At 44.2% G+C, this 17,046-nt stretch overlaps 1 protein-coding gene across 5 annotated transcripts; it reads left to right on the plus strand.

The window, feature by feature from the left end:
• The first annotated feature begins 721 nt into the window (after positions 1-721).
• Positions 722-15,323, plus strand: NUDT22 (nudix hydrolase 22). Of its 5 annotated transcripts, none has more exons than XM_078610073.1 (6): positions 722-1,206; positions 3,683-3,797; positions 7,829-8,426; positions 9,108-9,215; positions 11,534-11,725; positions 12,637-15,323. In XM_078610073.1, the coding sequence occupies exons 2-6, from the start codon at positions 3,715-3,717 to the stop codon at positions 12,802-12,804; spliced, it is 1,149 nt and encodes a 382-aa protein (XP_078466199.1). In that variant the 5' UTR covers positions 722-1,206; positions 3,683-3,714; the 3' UTR covers positions 12,805-15,323. The 5 variants fall into 5 exon arrangements, with proteins under 5 accessions (XP_078466199.1, XP_078466200.1, XP_078466202.1 ...); XM_078610074.1 differs by having other exon boundaries at positions 722-1,027; XM_078610076.1 differs by having other exon boundaries at positions 722-923.
• Positions 15,324-17,046: the final 1,723 nt, after the last annotated feature.

Consider the following 17,046-nt stretch of genomic DNA (forward strand, 5'->3'; position numbering starts at 1 on the left):
AGCAACCGGGTCAAGGGTCGTCGATGGGGTTATGATATGTTTTAAAAATAAAATTATTGGAACGTTTTAAAAAAAAAAAATTACATAGAACTTCACTTGGTGTGTTTTAATCATATTGCATTGCAGCAACAACAACAAAGGTTGGTTTACCAAGCGACGTTTTATATAGATGTCAACCCATACGGTTTTACTCTGTATTCGTGTACGGCGAAATTTAGTTTTGCAGGTCTATACGGCGTACAGCCGTTTCAATAGGGCAAACAACGTTTGTTTATTTGTTTGTATTTCTCCCTTGTTGATGGGGACTTTGTAGGACGAACGTTGAGATTTATAAGCGGCACGGTGGTGACCAAAAATGTCTGAATTGGTCTGTAATATCTTCTTGGTTCTTTCGGTAAAGTCACGTAGAAGGGAAATAATAAAATAAAAGTATTTATTATTTTGTTTACAAAATAAAAGTATTTATTATTTCCCTTCTACGTAACTTTACCGAAAGAACCCAAAAGATGAATCCCTGCAGTCACGAAAGCTTTAAATCGAAAATGGTCTGTAATAATGTAGGCGGGTGACAGGTATGACGTCATATTGAGTGCCACTTACGCGGACATGTTGAGTGGGGGTGAGAGACGCCCCCGTAGGCTTACGTTGGACGAGCCTTTGTCGCGTCGGAGATGACGTCAACGGCGATCTCGCCATAGGCTTACGCGGTGCACTTGCCCCTACCCAAGATGGCGGTGACACGTGTCGTTTACTTCGTTAGACGATCGCACAGAAGCCGTGTTTTGAACCACAGGAAATGATTGCACAGCAAACGTGCAGCCTGTGAACTTGCTCGAGGTGAGTGGGACTCGCTGAAGTTTCGTGTAGATGCAAACAAGCGTGGCTTCCTAACGCATGAACAGCGTTTAAAGAATGCAGCGACGGTACGCGGGGTGAAAGGTGACGTTCGCTGTGGTTGACGTGGCTGGGGTACAGTCTCATCCGATTACAAGTGGCGGCAACTGTAACTCGGATAATAATGGAATTGGTATGTTGTGTTCGCGAGATAATTAGCGAATATTTGAGCACTCTCGTCGGTGCAAGTTGGTGAAGGGTGAGCGGTGGGACCTGTTTTTGAGAGGCATCTCTACTGATGTTAGCCGTGTGCGAGATTTCGATCTCAGGACGCCGGGTTCACAGCCACAGCTCCACAATAACTTGTATAAGGTGGGTACCGCGGTTAATAAGCAAGAGGCTATTTGCAATTAAAAAGGAATGAACGGTATTTGGAATTGTATGGGGAACATTCCGGTTATAAGGAAAGATATCGCGGCTACAATGTGGGGGGAGACACTCTTTGTAAGGGAGGTTAACTGTGTTTAAAATAATAGCATTCTAAAATCCAGAGGTGTGGACTCGAGTCATGTGACTTGGACTCGAGTCAGACTCGAGTCATGAATTTGATGACTTGCGACTCGACTTGGACTTGCATAACAATGACTTTGTCCCACCTCTGAGATGTGGACTCGAGTCATGTGACTTGGACTCGAGTCAGACTCGAGTCATGAATTTGATGACTTGCAACTCGACTTGGACTTGCATAACAATGACTTTGTCCCACCTCTGCTAAAATCCTGACCGCCAATATATTTTATACGGTGGCACTCCCGATTAAGTAACATGTTTCACAATACTCTGCTTATACGTTTCAAGTGAATCCCTTATTAACGATTCCCAGCGGTTTTGGATAACACTACAATATTGTATTGAACTAACGGACATGATGTCTAACTTTAAACAACACCTAGAACGCAGCTGCAGTGCTTCAAAACTGCGCTACATTACAGGTACAATACGGGTTTGCTCAACATCGTTATAATTGATCATTGGTTTTTTTACCCTTCTATCTGGCAACAAAACTGACACCTTTTTTACAAGGAGTCATGTTTGCATAGACCACAAAACCTCTGATAATGTGCATTGTCCTTGATGTTGATTGGTCCACACCCGATACAGCTTTCCTTAGAGCCTGGTCTCACATGGGTTGGACCAGGCTCTAAGGAAAGCTGTCTCGGGTGTGGACCAATCAACATCAAGGACAGTGCACATTATCAGAGGTTTTGTGGTCTATGCAAACATGACTCCTTGTAAAAAATGTGTCAGTTTTGTTTGCCAGATAGAAGGGTAAAAAACCAATTATCGTATTTTTTACTGGCAAATGAGGTTCCAATAGTGTAAATCGTTATAATTGGCCACCATCAATCCACTGCTGGATGAGAGCCTCCCCAAGTCGTCGCCATCTCACGGTCCCATCATAGGCAAACATGGTAAAGGTACAGCCCTGCAATTGCTTGCTCATACCACTGCTACGACAGGGGGCCTCCACTAGATGGAGCTATAGATAGCGCTTCATCTTTACTGCAGCCTTGCACCCCCTTGGTTCTCACTCGTTAGGGGCCGTCCATAAATGACGTCACGTGATTTTTGACCCCCCCTCACCCTCGTCACACGGCGTCACAAAAAGTCAAACCCCCCCCTCAAATATGACGTCACGAAGCTCTACCCCCCCCCAAACCATATTTCCATTTTGAGAATAAAGCATTCTTCAAATCGCTTTAAACTATTGTCATTGTAGTGCGTATTTAATGTGGCGCTGCACTCTGATGTTGTAGGAGTGTTGTTATAACAATTAGTGTTGTTATACCAATTCTATATTTATTTAAAGTTGCGCATTTTGATGTGACGTCACATTTCTCCAACCCCCCCCTCGTCACACATCGTCACAAATGCCTGACCCCCCCCCCCCAGGTGTGTGACGTCATTTATGGACGGCCCCTTAAAACATGATTTACCTTAAAAAAAATCTGGATATGTCTCGCACCCCTAGAAAGGACATCTCGCACCCACAGGCCGTGCGTGCACCCCAGGTTAAGAACCACTGCTCTACATTATTGGTAAATGACAGGAGCTTCAATATGTACATAGATGTACAGCCTGTTTTGTCAATCCATTGTTGGATGAGGGTTTCCCCACGCCATTGTGGGTCGTGGACAAGTTATTTGACCATACTTTACGCTGGATATTACCGGTTGGTTAAGGGAGCATAGAAGTTAAATCATAGTATGGTACAATGTGTTTTGATGCACTGATCTCTGTTGGCTGCAGAGCATGTTAAACAGGTGAAATACGTCTTAACTTTTAGTAAATAAACTGTGAGTACATTTACCGACTTATTAAATTAATCTGCAAGTAGATTAAAGCGAATGCTAGCGTTTGTTATTTTTTTTGCAGTCTGGGATTGCAATGCGTTCGATCTCCTGCCGCAGCAGCTGAAACTGTGAGCTAGTTTATTAAATCCCCCCGTCGTTGACCACCCAAAAGTATAAATGGATGCACCACAGTCGATCAGCAAGTCTTGTGTGGTAGGGTAAATTGTAGGCACTTCCAATTATCCCAAGACGTTTGGCCAGCATGGAATAGGAAGCCAAAATTCTCTCAAGATAGCTCAGTGGGGCCTTTAGTGGAGGCTTTTCTGCCAGCAGTGACATGAGCTCATAAATGCACCTTGACCTATCTATGAATGAAACACCACCCAACGCATTCTTCGTCATAATTTTTTTTATCAGTGTATCACCCTGTACAGGAGTTACTTATTCACATTCCTCGGGGTATGCTTATCACGGGAGTGGATTGTGTCATGCAGGTGCCACAACAATCATTGCCTGCGCCCTCCCCATGAGGAAGAAACCCCAAGAGAACGGAACTTCGATGTGGAGACTCGGGACCGTGGTGCGGTACAAGCTGAGCCATCCTTACACGTGTGTTTGTGTCTGTGCACAGGGCCCGCGTTGTTTTAGGGGCCCCTTAACATTCTCGTTAGCCTATGACCAAATCACCCGGAACGCGCACGATCTTGTCAGTCCTCAGAAGCTAAAGCAGTGTTGACTACCACGCATAAAATAGGTGCTGCAAGGCTATGGAAAGAGCAGAGGTCGCAACCGGGTACCCGATACCCGTACCCTACCCGATACCCGGCTACCCGTACCCGGCCAGGTACGGGTACGGGTACCCGTTTGCGACCCTGGTGCGGCCGGGTACGGGTAGGCCGTGAGTCACTGGTGAGTAACCGTTTGTCACTCATTTCGGGTAGGGTACGGGTAGGGAACGGATACCCGTACCCGGCCGGGTACGGGTACGGGTACCCATTTGCGACCCTGGTGCAGCCGGGTACGGGTACAGGTAAGGAATCAAAATCCGTTTGCGACCTCTGGGAAAGAGATACAAAGAGGAAGTTGCACATATACAGTAATTGTGTCAATCCACTGCTAGATGGTGGCCTTTAGGCCATGTGAGTCGTGTTGGCTATTTGGTCAGTGTGGGTTTTGTGAAGGCAGGGAGCATAGACGTAGGCCCATACAATTATAGAACAATAGATTGTCCTGCAATTGCCCTCTGCTGGCCACCATGTAACCCGATAGCCACCTATGACAACCTGAACATCATGATCACCCATTAAAGCGCTATCCAGACTCAACCGTGCTTAGCTTCTGAAAGCTGACAGGATTGGGTGCATTTCAGTGATTTTGTCATAGATACAGAAATGTTATATTCAGTTCATAATAATGGTACTTTAATTGGCTAAATGTTCCAGTATTGTACCTAACATGAAAATAAGATAAAGAACATATTTATCACGCCAAAATGATGTCACATTACCACTGCATAATGACATCCAAAATGGACACCATGTTAGCTAGCTTCGCATCTGGAAGAAATAAATGAACACATTGCCATGCCCATTTGCCCTGTTGTTTGTGACGGAGACAAGTTTTTTTCCAAAGTCAAATGAAAATGCGCACACGTCAAGACGTGAATCTGCCACGATATTTTTTACCAACTACATTTTAACTGTACCTCGTGACTTAATATAAATGTGTTTGTAAATCACATGCAATAATTCAGTATGAAGTCTCATAAGCCATTCTGGATCACTTGGCATTGTCACTTTATAGTTTCATATATGTACATTGCATCACATGTTTATTTGGTGCAGTCAGATACCTTTTGCACTTTGATGTCACGTAAAACCACAACGTTCATTACATTCAACACCAGGCCACACCTTGCTCATGAGATTCATCAGCAGCCATAATCTATCGATTGCTGCATGAATTCCTCCCAGAGTCGTAGCCATCCTCCAACCATGCGATGAAAATCCGTTTTCATCGCATGGGTGACTCATCAACTGATATTTTTAAAAAAAATACAATCTCAGTGTGGCTTTTTAAACCGATGGATGTTTTGATACTTAGTGGAATTTGTTTTTATGAGATAATTTGTATGCCTGTATCAATCTATAGGCCAACAAACCGCATGAGCTATCTGGATACAGAAAGTTTTCTTTTATCATGGACCACATACAAACTTTCAAGTTGGATTCAGAAAAAGACAAATAAATATCCAATGCGATTCTGTCTGGACTTTGTAAACTATGGCGAGGCATTTATTTAGTGTAAACAGATGCAGTCATGAGATTGAGCATACCAAGCATTCCTAAACACTGACTATCATTTACGTCACCTCTTTCATCTTGGCACGAATTGGTACTACTTTTCACCTCCCTTTGATGACTTTTAAAATGACACGGCAGAGAATAATTATTTTAATAACATGCTTTAAATAACAGCGTGTTGCCACTCTTGAGGAATCAGGGGATTTGTAAATATTCCTTCATCAGCAGTACTTTGTGGCCCCCCGATTTCCTGAGGCTGTTTGAGTGTTTACATTCAATGTTTTACAACAAAATTCAAAAATGCCTTGAGGACCCACACCTAGGTTACCTTACAGTGTAAATAAAGGCACGTAAGCGAGCAGGGCATCGTGAATATCTGTGCTGTTAAATGTAATGAAACTTTTCAAATCAACTTTTACAAAGGCAACTTGTAATTGATTCTTAAATATGTTATTGTTAGTTTTAATTTTAGGTAAGTAACACTTCTTTTGTACTCTACAGTTGCCTGGGTGAAAAGTGGGCTCGGTTTTTCCCAATCCTGGCCAGCTGACTCAACAACTTAATGAATGAAATTAAATTAAGCCTGGAGAGATTAGTGTTGTTAAAAGCTTCATGATGTAAATAATAACGATAATACAAGTTTATACTAATGTACATCCCTTTGTCAATTTACTGCTGTATGAAGGCATCCCCATTCCATGTCGGTCATGGGAGTTCTTGTCCATGTTTTGCCATGCTGGTCATCTCGAACCGAGCGAATTTGGTTTAATTCCCCTCCACAGTTTACCATCGTTGGCAAGCTGTAACTGAACCGGTCCTGGGCCCATCCCTCCACCAACCTGCACTGACCAACATGGTGGAGCATGATCATACAACCGCCACAATAAATATCACAGTGTGGAAAGGCCTTCACGTTGTGGATTTACAAAGGACAGTTTTTTTTATTTTGTTAATCCTATACATTCCTTATATTCTCTTGGTCATCACGTGGTTCAGGTAACACGTGCAAAAACATAGTGCATTCAAATAAGTATTTAGGCTTGAGTGGGATACTTTATTCGGGGAGGGGAGTGGGGAAGGGGGTGTTATGGCTGATGGATACGATTAGTGATGGAACACCAGCTCAAGGAGGGGATGTGCCTAAGAGGGAATTCACCACAGAGGTTTGCTCATGGACTGGAGTGAGATGGATTGTAACATAATAGGATCATGTGAGATGTGACAACATGGGGACTCCTTCATATAGCAGTTGATGATGGCTGATGATGAATTATACTTAACAAATAATTCGTTGATGCAGTTTTGGCAGTGGTGCACAAGCACAAATAACAAACATATCTACAAATTCGTAAATAACACTGCCTTAAAAGGAAAAGTAGATAATAGGCAATGTTTCAGGGAATGGTCGGTCCTTCTTAGTAGCATATCAAATGGTAAAGGGAAAAAGTTAACATATTCACCTCAAAAACCTTTACTGCAACTGTCTGAAAGGGTAACTACAGAACCTTGGTGTTCGAGATGTATTCTTGAAGTTGTTTTGGAAAAATCAGTTTCCATAGATGTGTGGGTTTTATGCCATATGGGCTTTCTGTGAAATGAAAACAAACCACATCTTAACTCTAAAACATTCTCTATTGTTTTGTCACCTGAGATTAAAATGTTTTGGGCCATTGTTCAGGACAGAAACTGCAATGCGACAGAACCAGAACATTGGGCTCAAGCATTCATGCGTATCTTGACGCACACTTAAACATCCACCCGTGCTCTAGGCAGGTGGGAGGATAGGGGAGTCTTCTTTTTCGCTTTGCGTCATCACTCCTCATTTGACGTCACGACTACTCACCTTACGCAAACACCGCGATTAAACAGCAAATACCACACCCACCAACTCCAAAGTGGAACGTGGGTTCGAGACCAGACACTCCCCCTGCTACGCACTTACACGTATGCGTGCGTGCGTGCGCATGCCTACCTCTTATAAAGCCACCAAACAGCATCGACACTTCTGTGATTTTGTAGAGGTGTGTTGGAGGGCACTGCTACTCTTTGCGCTTTACGCAGTCTCCACAAGTCAGCTGGTGCTCTGTTTAAGAAAACGATAGTAAATATAGTGGCAGCGGATACTTAAGACCATAGTGAGGGTGAAATAAGGAAGCTAAACGTGAAATATTACGTTTTTCTCATCTTTATAAATTAACTCTAGAGGCGACCTTCGTTTTCAACCCACTGCGCATTAGTTAACTCGCCCATACGTCCGTCTAAATTCCTTATACCGCGTCCCCTCCAATTGTATTAACTCACGTCTTGTGCTTGTCCGACCATGCGCTTGGCCTGCAGACGGTGCAGCAACAGCTGCATCACCATCAACAGTGATCACAGTAGCAGCAACAATAACTTCGCGAGCAGAAGAAACAGCGGTCTAGGCAGCAGCTGCAGCAGCACCCGCAGTGAGAACGGCGCCATGCACGACCCGGACATCTCGCTGATGCTGGTGGCTCCGAGTGCCGCGTGCATGCCCTTGGAGAGCGTGCGCGTGGAGCTGTCGACCCGCTACTGCCGCGCCGTGCTGCCCGAGCACGAGCCACGTGTTTCCGAGATCTGGCAGGCGCGCATGCGGCACCAGCCGTGGCTCTACAACGGCTCCAAGTTCCGACTGCACTCGGCCGAGATGGAGGCAGACGGCACGCTGCGCGTGCGGCTCGGCCTCACCTGCTACCGTGACTTCCTCGGAACCAACTGGGCAGCCGAAGCCCGGCGCCTGCAGGAGCACGGCGAGCGCGACGCCGGCAGCAGCCAGGCCTACCTGGCCGAGCCGCTGGGCGTGGGCGCTGTGCTCGTGACAGCCGATGGGCAAGGCGTCTTCCTGCGCCGCAGCCACATGGTGGGAGAGGCGGCCGGCCAGATCGACATACCCGGCGGACACCCTGAGCCCAAGGTACAGCGGTCACGTCTGTAGCAGCAGTGTAGCGTGGTTGGTATGGTGTGGTGGTATGGGCAACCGCAGCTGCCTCGATCGCTGTTTTTTCCTGCACCTCCGGTTAGTACTGTTGGCTACGTACTGTGCGAAAGAAGTTCAGCATAGATACATGCTATTGGTGTGGTTAGTATGGGGGAGGAGTGATATGGTGTTGTTGGCATGGGCCACAAGTGATGTGGCGTGGTTGGCATGGGTCCTGATGTGAGGAATAAAATGAAGCCCCATTTCCAATTTCCCTCCGGCACTAAAATCTGCAATATGCAGTCTTTTTTAAGTCCATACCCTGACCTGAATAGCGGGCAGAAACATTTAATAGAGTGATTGGCTGCTTTCATTAACCATTAGAGAAACCTCTTGAAGGAGTCACAATATTTTTCATATCATCAACATCATATTGCTGTTGGTCGATTGGAAGATGCTTGTCTTCAACATTATCAGACGACTGTCGATGTATTTTGAATATGTGTATTATTCAAATCATCATAGTACAACTGTATTTAAAACTCAAAATCATGCTTTTAACGCGAGCACCAAACGCAGTATCAGGTTGAGCAGCTGTGGTGATCAGCCGACGCCATCACCACTGCCTTGGCCAATAATCGTGAAAACACAATGATGTGTGTACGCATGTGTGTGCAGGCAGTGGCACCGGGCGGAGACGATGAGCGACTGCGCCCTGAAGACCTGCAGCCCGAGCTGGTGGCACGGGAACTCTACGACTCCATCTTGGCCGAGATTCGCGATGAGGTACTTGTTTTTTTATTTTTTATTTTTACTCAAGTTTTGTTTTGTTTAATCAGATGACAATTCAAGAGACCAGGATAGTCTCACTTTGCAAGAGTGACCTTGGTCACCAAAAGTACAAAAGAAAAACAAATTAAATCAAGCGCAGGAATCAAGCAGATAGAAATAAGAGGAAAAATAACTGTTACACGAGAAATTGACAATATTGCACCAATATAAATCAACGTTAAAGAATAAATTCCCTTCAGCATAAGTTGGCTCGGGCAGACTATTTTAGCAGGATTATGGTACCTTTACAAAATACAGTTACGGAAACAAACATATAGAGTGGCTATTGCATACCTGTCAACCCCTTATTAGTGTCCTACCTTATTACAGACCAATTCAGACCTTATTGGTGACCCCCGTGCCCTTATACATCTCAACGTTCATTCTACAAAGTCCCATCACAAGGGAAAAACACAAACAAATAGACAAAAACATTATTTTCCTGTATTGAAACGGCTGTACGCCATATGGATGTGAAAACTCAATTTCCCTGTACAAGAATATGGGTAAACTGTATGGGTTGACAGGTATGATATTGTACAAAGATGTTTACAGGCATACAGTATATTCTACACGTATACAGTCTGTGTTCGATATACTGGGTAAATTCATGGTTGGGGTGCCCCAGTATTACATCTGTTTTCTGAACGAAAGCCCACTACTTCGCATGAAGTAAAAATGTTGCCCATTTACAAATTTTACGTAATTTTTTTAGCATTCTGTATTGTAAAATTATAATTAAAAAAATAAGTTTCCATCACTTAACCAGTGCCACCAAGTGGAAATAAATGCCATCCAAGTGTTTGTTTGAGCATGTAGATCTATTATATTTGTCAACATCCATATCAAGTGCAGGGTTTGGATTTTATCGTCAATTACAGCTGAGGCAATCAGTCTTCATTTGCGTTGAAAAACAAAAGGAAAAGACTTCTCGCTTTCTACAGTTGTACGGTCAGCTGAGCATTGCATTACAATGCCTGTGAACAGCCTAGGAAAATATCACCATATGTGACGTCAGTACTCTTTGTATTAGGTGTTAGACCCACCCAACGGAAAACTACTTGGACTATCTTTTGTCTGAATGCTTGACACAGTTAGCAAACATCCTTGTCACGTACAAGCCAAATTCTTTTGCGGTGAATGGTCATTTTTTTTTCATTGGTCGAAATTTAGGTAAATATCCTTGCAACTTAACACGTAGCCTTTCGCGACCAATAGTATTCATAATAAAGGTTTTTGGGTTAGATCGCGTAAGTATAAATGAGTCATAACCCTCCACCACCAGACACAGCCAATTAGAAAGGGATTTGTCTCGTAAACAATTTGCCCGATGATGCTGGATGTAATTACTAGCGAAACGTCGTACTCAAATTGTAAATGTTGTGGATTTACTCTCCAACACACTGGTGGGCTGAAGTAGTAACTAATTGGCGTTTTGTTTACGTGACAAATCCCTTACTTGTTGGCTGTGTCGGGTGTGGAGGGTTACGACACATTTATAATTACGCGATGTAACCCAAAAATCTTTATTATGGATCCTTGCAACTGTAAAAAATTATGCAATCCCCCACGCGTCTGTAATCTGGCCTCAAGGTAACAGCATACAATGTTATACATTAACAAAATAGAGGTGTATATTCTATGGTTCTTTCGGTAAAATCACGTAGATAGAAAAATAATAACAATAAAATAACTACATTTTAAATGAAAATATTATTTTATTGTTAATATTTTTTTACCGAAATAACCGTAGAATATGAATTCCTGCAGTCACGAAAGTTTTAAGTAAAAAATGAATAGAGGTGTACTGATGCATATATTTGTCAATTAGCATCTAATTGCATATTTAATAATTAATCAGTGTTTTTTTCCATTATTATATGTTTTATGCAATGGGTTCATGTCAACAGCGCAGAAAACCCACAATATTAAAATATTCCCCAATCGAATTGCCACACTTAATCAGGAACAATCAAATCGCGTGACTGATTGAAGGCTTTCATGATAGTTGCTGTATTGTCTCTTTGTAAACTTAATTACCTGTAAATTTGACTTTTGGCTGCACAACTGACTGCACGCAGTCTCTCTACATGGAGGAATCACCACCAGCACCACTACCACCCACCACCAGCGCCTCCCCACCCCACCATCTCCCACTAGCATCACCAACGCTACCTTGACCGCCACAACCACCAGCACCGCCTTCACTCTGAGCACCACCGCCCTCCTAGGTCTCCTGACGTGACCCTAATTTTGCACTCGTACCTCTGCAGGTGAACCTACCGCTCACGTGCCTGAGTCCCCCCTTGCTCATGGGAATCGCGCGCAACAACACGAGCGCCGGCCGGCCTAGCGCTGAGTTCTACGTGCGCTGCAGCCTCAACTCGGAGGAAGTGCGGGTGCTCTACCTGCAGGGAGGGCCCGAGGCTCAGGAGTCGACGAACATCGTCTTCATCCCCAGAGAGGTACAGTCCCAATGCTGGGCACGAGAGGTGCCGCTTAATGTCGTACGATTGGTTGCGCACTAGAAGTGGAAGGAATACAAGGTAATCGTTAGTGTAGCCTGCTTTTGAAAGTGTGGCTTCTGATTAAAATAGGCCTGCGAAGGTCATTGTTGTGAATTTTACAACCCTTAAAAAACACTTAATTGCTCGCATTCTTCAAAAATGTTTCTCCTTCGCAGAAGCAGTTGAATCATAAGGCGTACATTCACACTTTTTGTTACTTTCACCTTTTATAGGTTAGGTATAATGGACTGTGCGGTCTACGTCTTATTCACCACTGATCTAAGCAACTCACTAGCCAAGTCACTGCTCTAATAGTCAAGCTAGTCAACTAACCTTGTATTACCAAATCTAAAGCCTCACGAACCATCTGCTGTATCAACAACCACCTCGCCTACACACTGAATATTTTCACTGAATATTTTTGCGTATCACTGGTAGACTGTAGTAGGCGCTTTACTAGTATCCACATTCATAGAGAAATGTATACCAGCGTGGTGGTGTGGTGGGTGTGGAAATATCTTTCGGATCGACCACCCATACATACCTGACTGAAATTATGCCCAGTTTGTTCATATGTTTAGGTAAATCTGGATATATGCACCAACCAAGCGCACATCTGCCTCGCCACAAACAAAGTGAAATAGCAGACAATATGCCTCCTTCCCATATCTGTCCCTCCACATACAAAATAAAAGTTTTTTTTTCCACATAGCATCGGCCACACGGACTTCTGGTAGTGCGTAATTTCAGCAGCATTGGTTCAGCACCGGTTTTAACTGTGCTCTCATCAGCAGAGGCGTATTGACCGGCAACAAGGTGCACCAGCTAACCGTCTCTCTCTGTGCCGTGTGTTGATGATTTCCTTGCAGTGTCTGTCAACTCTGGAGCGAGACTCATCCGTGTGGGGCGAACTATGCCCCTCGGCTAAGGGAGGTGTGCGTCTCTTCTCGCTGCTGGGACCGGACCTTGGAGATGATCGGTCGTGGAGGGGAGGAGTTGAACTCGCAGGAGGGAACACCACCAATGGCACATCGTGAGCGCAGCTCACTTCTGTGCAGTGACAATGCTCAATTACGGCCACCACCGTGATTGTGTTATTATTATCATTACATTTACCAGGGCTTAAATATCTCATGGAATATTTACCTGGTTGCTGGGAGACTGGAGTAGGCACGGGACTAGTAGTAGCCACAGCCATCGCGAGAGGTATACGAGATGCGCTGTGCCAACTGCGGAATAACTTTTGGAGTCACCGACCCGGACAGAGGTGAAATTATGTCCTGATTATAATTGCTACTGTGTTTTGCACTCAAATGAAAGTGTTTTTAAGGATGGTTTTACTGCATGCACAGACTAGAAGGTTGAAAAAGCACCACCAACTGAATGGGATGTTGGCACAATGACAAAAACTCATTGCACTTTAGTCAGACAATCCGAATATTTATTGTTTGGAAGACAGTGATTGACAATATTTACTTCTAAATGTCACATTACTAAGCCTCTCTCTGTGGATATATGTATTTCCTGAAGGTTAGTCAGCCAAAAAGTTTACATCTCTTATTCCTCTCAGTGACATTTGAATGAAAACCTCTGAATTGTTTTTTTATTTACCTGTTATGTTATCTGTGAATTCACTTGAAAATTTAAAACGAACCACGATGAGCAAGCGATGTATACGTCATCCTTACCATGCGTTTGACCTGCCGTGATCGCCAATTTCTGCCGGAAGAACCAGTGCCGCCAAATGGACCAGTGTTGTCGACTGCACGCTGATGATTTTTCTGAACGGTTTTTAGCAGAGGGCAATTCAGCAAAATAATTTGATATACTGTACTATGCTCCAATGTCTATGCTCCCCATCTTCACCACCCCGCTCTGTTCAGCATGGTGAAGTCATGTTTAAATAACTTTCACAACCTGAGTGGCATGGGGAGGTCCTAATCCAGCAGTGGATTGACATAAGGACTGTACATGTACATACAATGTTGCCGTCAGTGGCTCTTCTCAAGAGCAGTGAAGGGGATGTTTCAGTCTGTGTTTAGATGTCACTGCCAGCAGATCCCTCCGTTTTATTTTGAGGCTGCTATTGGTGTCAACCAGCACGGTGAGGTATGGTCAAATTACCTCCCCATGACCGACACGGCAGTGTATTGACTAAGGTGTCCCCGTCTGTGTGAAGCTGTTTTATTGAGGAGGCATTAACTGGGATGTCATCCCACCACTAACTACGGATCCATAACAGGGTCAATTATTGTCCCATGCGTTAATCTGCAACGTTAAAATTATCGCGGACTTGTAAATACATTCGATTCCTTCAACATGATGTCATGTTCAAGTGTTATGGGACTGCAAGTTTGGCACTGTGTGGGGAATAAATTGGTGTTTACTGCAGTATACACATGCACCCACACAGAAGCACATTTACAATTGTATACGTTGACATATACACACTTAGTTTGGGGGGGGGGGGTACGTCATTGTTTACAATGAGTTGTGCAGGTTTGTATTTAGATGTTACGATACAAAATTGCATTGATTGAAAAGAAAATATCAGCTTGATTTGAAGATTTGTGACTGCAGGAATTAATCTTTGGTTCTTTCGTTAAAGTCACGTAGAAAGAAAAGAAATTAAATAATAGAATACACACAGACACACAAGCAGAGTCTCTGTTGTCTCTCTTTCTGTGTCTCCGTGTCTGTGTTTTGTCTCTCTCTCAAATTTAGCAATCTTTGGAACAACGTAATCAAACAGGTAGGGTGTTGACTGTTGTGTTAGCCGACTCTCTGTGTTGTATTGCATTGTATTTCTAAGTTCACTAGGTTTGTTTTCTACCTGATGACGATTGCATGTGTTGCAATCGAAACGTCGTATATTATTACATTTATTTTCTTTCTACGTGGCTTTACCGAAAGAACCAAAGAGCAAATATCAGCTGTTTTCATTAGGTATGTAGTGCATAATGTTATTAGATGAATGTTCATAATTCAGGGTTGCATTTCGATCCAAGAATGTATTGAAGTCTTGCAGACTCATTTTTCTTGCTGCGTGTGTTGTCTTGTATTTTTGTTTGCTCAACTAGCCTCTGCAATATGACCATTATAATTTGAACTTAATATACATTTAAAATAGTTGACGATTAATGTATCATGAGGGTACGAATACATATTAATCGATGCATCCTTGCACCTCTGAAAAAATAGACAAAGGACCAGTAGCGTCACTGTTGAGTGTGCAGGCGGTGCAACTGCACTGGGGTCCGTGGGAAGGATAATCCCAGGCGCTGGACGACAAAGTGGAGGGGGTGGGAAATTGGACCATGATCCAATATTCCGTGCACTAGGATACAAGTCAACCACGCTACTCCCCTCCCAAGAACCTTATGCATAATTACATTCCTATTTTTTTTATCATGCATTAATAGTTCTCTTTCAGCCAACTTGTTATGTCCTGTTATGAAATTCAGTCTGTATGCACGAACGCTGCACACAACCGCTAGTTTTAACAGCAGTGCTCTCTGTTGTCTCCGACAATAAACACATGCAATGCCGTTTCTAACACATGCATTTTTAGTTTTTTATATGAATGTAACAAATTATATGGAAGAAAAAGCATGCACGTGCATGGGTTCTATCACACTTTCCAACATGCGCTTGTCCTGGGAAGTGTTTTGATGAACGACGTTATGTTACAAGCAACATGAGATATCGTATTTCATTACTTCATCTGGAGGGGTGGCATGGCACACGCATGGCACACGCATGACACGAGACAATCGCTTTGGCCGGCAAAGGGAATAATTTCAGGACTTTAATCACAAAGTTTTCTGGCAATCGTTTGATCGATCTTGGCCAGTTTTCTCAAGGGGTAAGTCCGTTAGAGCAGCACAATTTTATACAATAAATGAGTTCAGGATGGGTCATCTTTATAAAATGGAGATATGAATGCCTGGAATTACACCGAGGGACGGAAAAAATAACACGTGATTCAGAGAGTTAGAAACATTATTCAGAGTTAGAAACGTTATTTTGATTTAAGAAAAGTGTAAGGCCTGGGATGTGTTGCTGAAAGGGAAGATCACTGGTGGTTGAGACTAATGGGAGTGGCAAAGGAGAGAATTTCCAAAAGGACGTCCATCGCAGAAGTGGATTCAATCGGCTCATGTTCAGGGTTTGGATGGATTGTTGCATCGACGAGACCTTCATCCAGCAGTGGATTGACCACGGATGATGATCATTACGAGCGGGGCTGAATTTCTCGTGTAATATTTTCTAGGGCCCCTCAACCCCCGGCTCTCCAACAACGGATACCCCCCCCCCCCCCGAACACACTAAAAAATAGAATGGGTATTTATTTGATTACGTTTGTTGAACCAGCAAAGTCTCGCCGAGTATCACGCCAAATTTCACAGTATGGGGGGGCAATTCTACGAAACATTTGGCAAATCTGGACCAGAACTCCGGCACGTAATGGCCTCCTCCTGTGGATTACGTGACGGGATTTATGAGAACGGCTCGTAGCAAACGGTTTCCATATTTTTACTGTTTATTCAATCCGTGGTATTAATCGGGACGGCCGCTGGTAATGAACCGTGCACATCTGCAACAACAAGCGGCAAATGCCACCGCCGCAAGCCACTGAAGGCGAAATTTTCTGAATTCTCAGCCCTGGATGATGACGATCTGTCCTCGCTGACTGCACGTGCAGGTTGTGGCGTGGGTTGGGAGCGGTGGTGCAGTGGTTAGCGCTACGCTACGCCATGGACCCGGCGACCCGGGTTCGACCAACACCAGGTGACGATGGTCTGAATCGGTCCTGGGCCTCCCCTAGGTAGACTCAGCCTCAAATTAGTACCTGGTGCGGTGTGTAAACATCGCCACTGGGGAGACAACCCCCCCTCCAACTCCAACCAATCCCCTCCAACCCCCCCCACTAACCCCCCCCACTAACCCCCCCCACCAACCCCCTCCAACCCCCCCACCAACCCCCTCCACCCCCCCACCAACCCCCTCCACCCCCCCCCATCAACTCCCTCCAACCCCCACCAATCCCCTCCACCAATATTCTTAGGTTTTTTTCGGTAAAGTCACGTAGGTAAAAATTTCAAATGAAAATTAATAAAAATAAAATAAAAATCACGACGTTTCGGAGGCAACACAAGCTTCCGTCTTCAGGTGGAACCGTCACAGCACGACAGCTGTATCAAGTAAAAACCCACCTCCAACCCCCACCAACCCCCTCCAACCCCGCCCCCCAAGTCTCGCGCCGCCAAGTCTCGCGA

This window comes from Lampetra planeri, chromosome 33 (genome assembly GCF_965212315.1).
Source record: "Lampetra planeri chromosome 33, kcLamPlan1.2.h2, whole genome shotgun sequence".
NCBI lineage: Eukaryota > Metazoa > Chordata > Hyperoartia > Petromyzontiformes > Petromyzontidae > Lampetra > Lampetra planeri.

Excerpts from the sequence above, each read along its gene's own strand:
- NUDT22 (XM_078610072.1), top strand. The coding sequence starts at position 3,538 with ATGCACCTTGACCTATCTATGAATGAAACACCACCCAACGCATTCTTC. Across the intron at positions 3,798-7,828 it reads AAGCTGAGCCATCCTTACAC|ACGGTGCAGCAACAGCTGCA; the intron begins GTGTGTTTGTGT and ends CTTGGCCTGCAG. Across the intron at positions 8,427-9,107 it reads GCGGACACCCTGAGCCCAAG|GCAGTGGCACCGGGCGGAGA; the intron begins GTACAGCGGTCA and ends ATGTGTGTGCAG.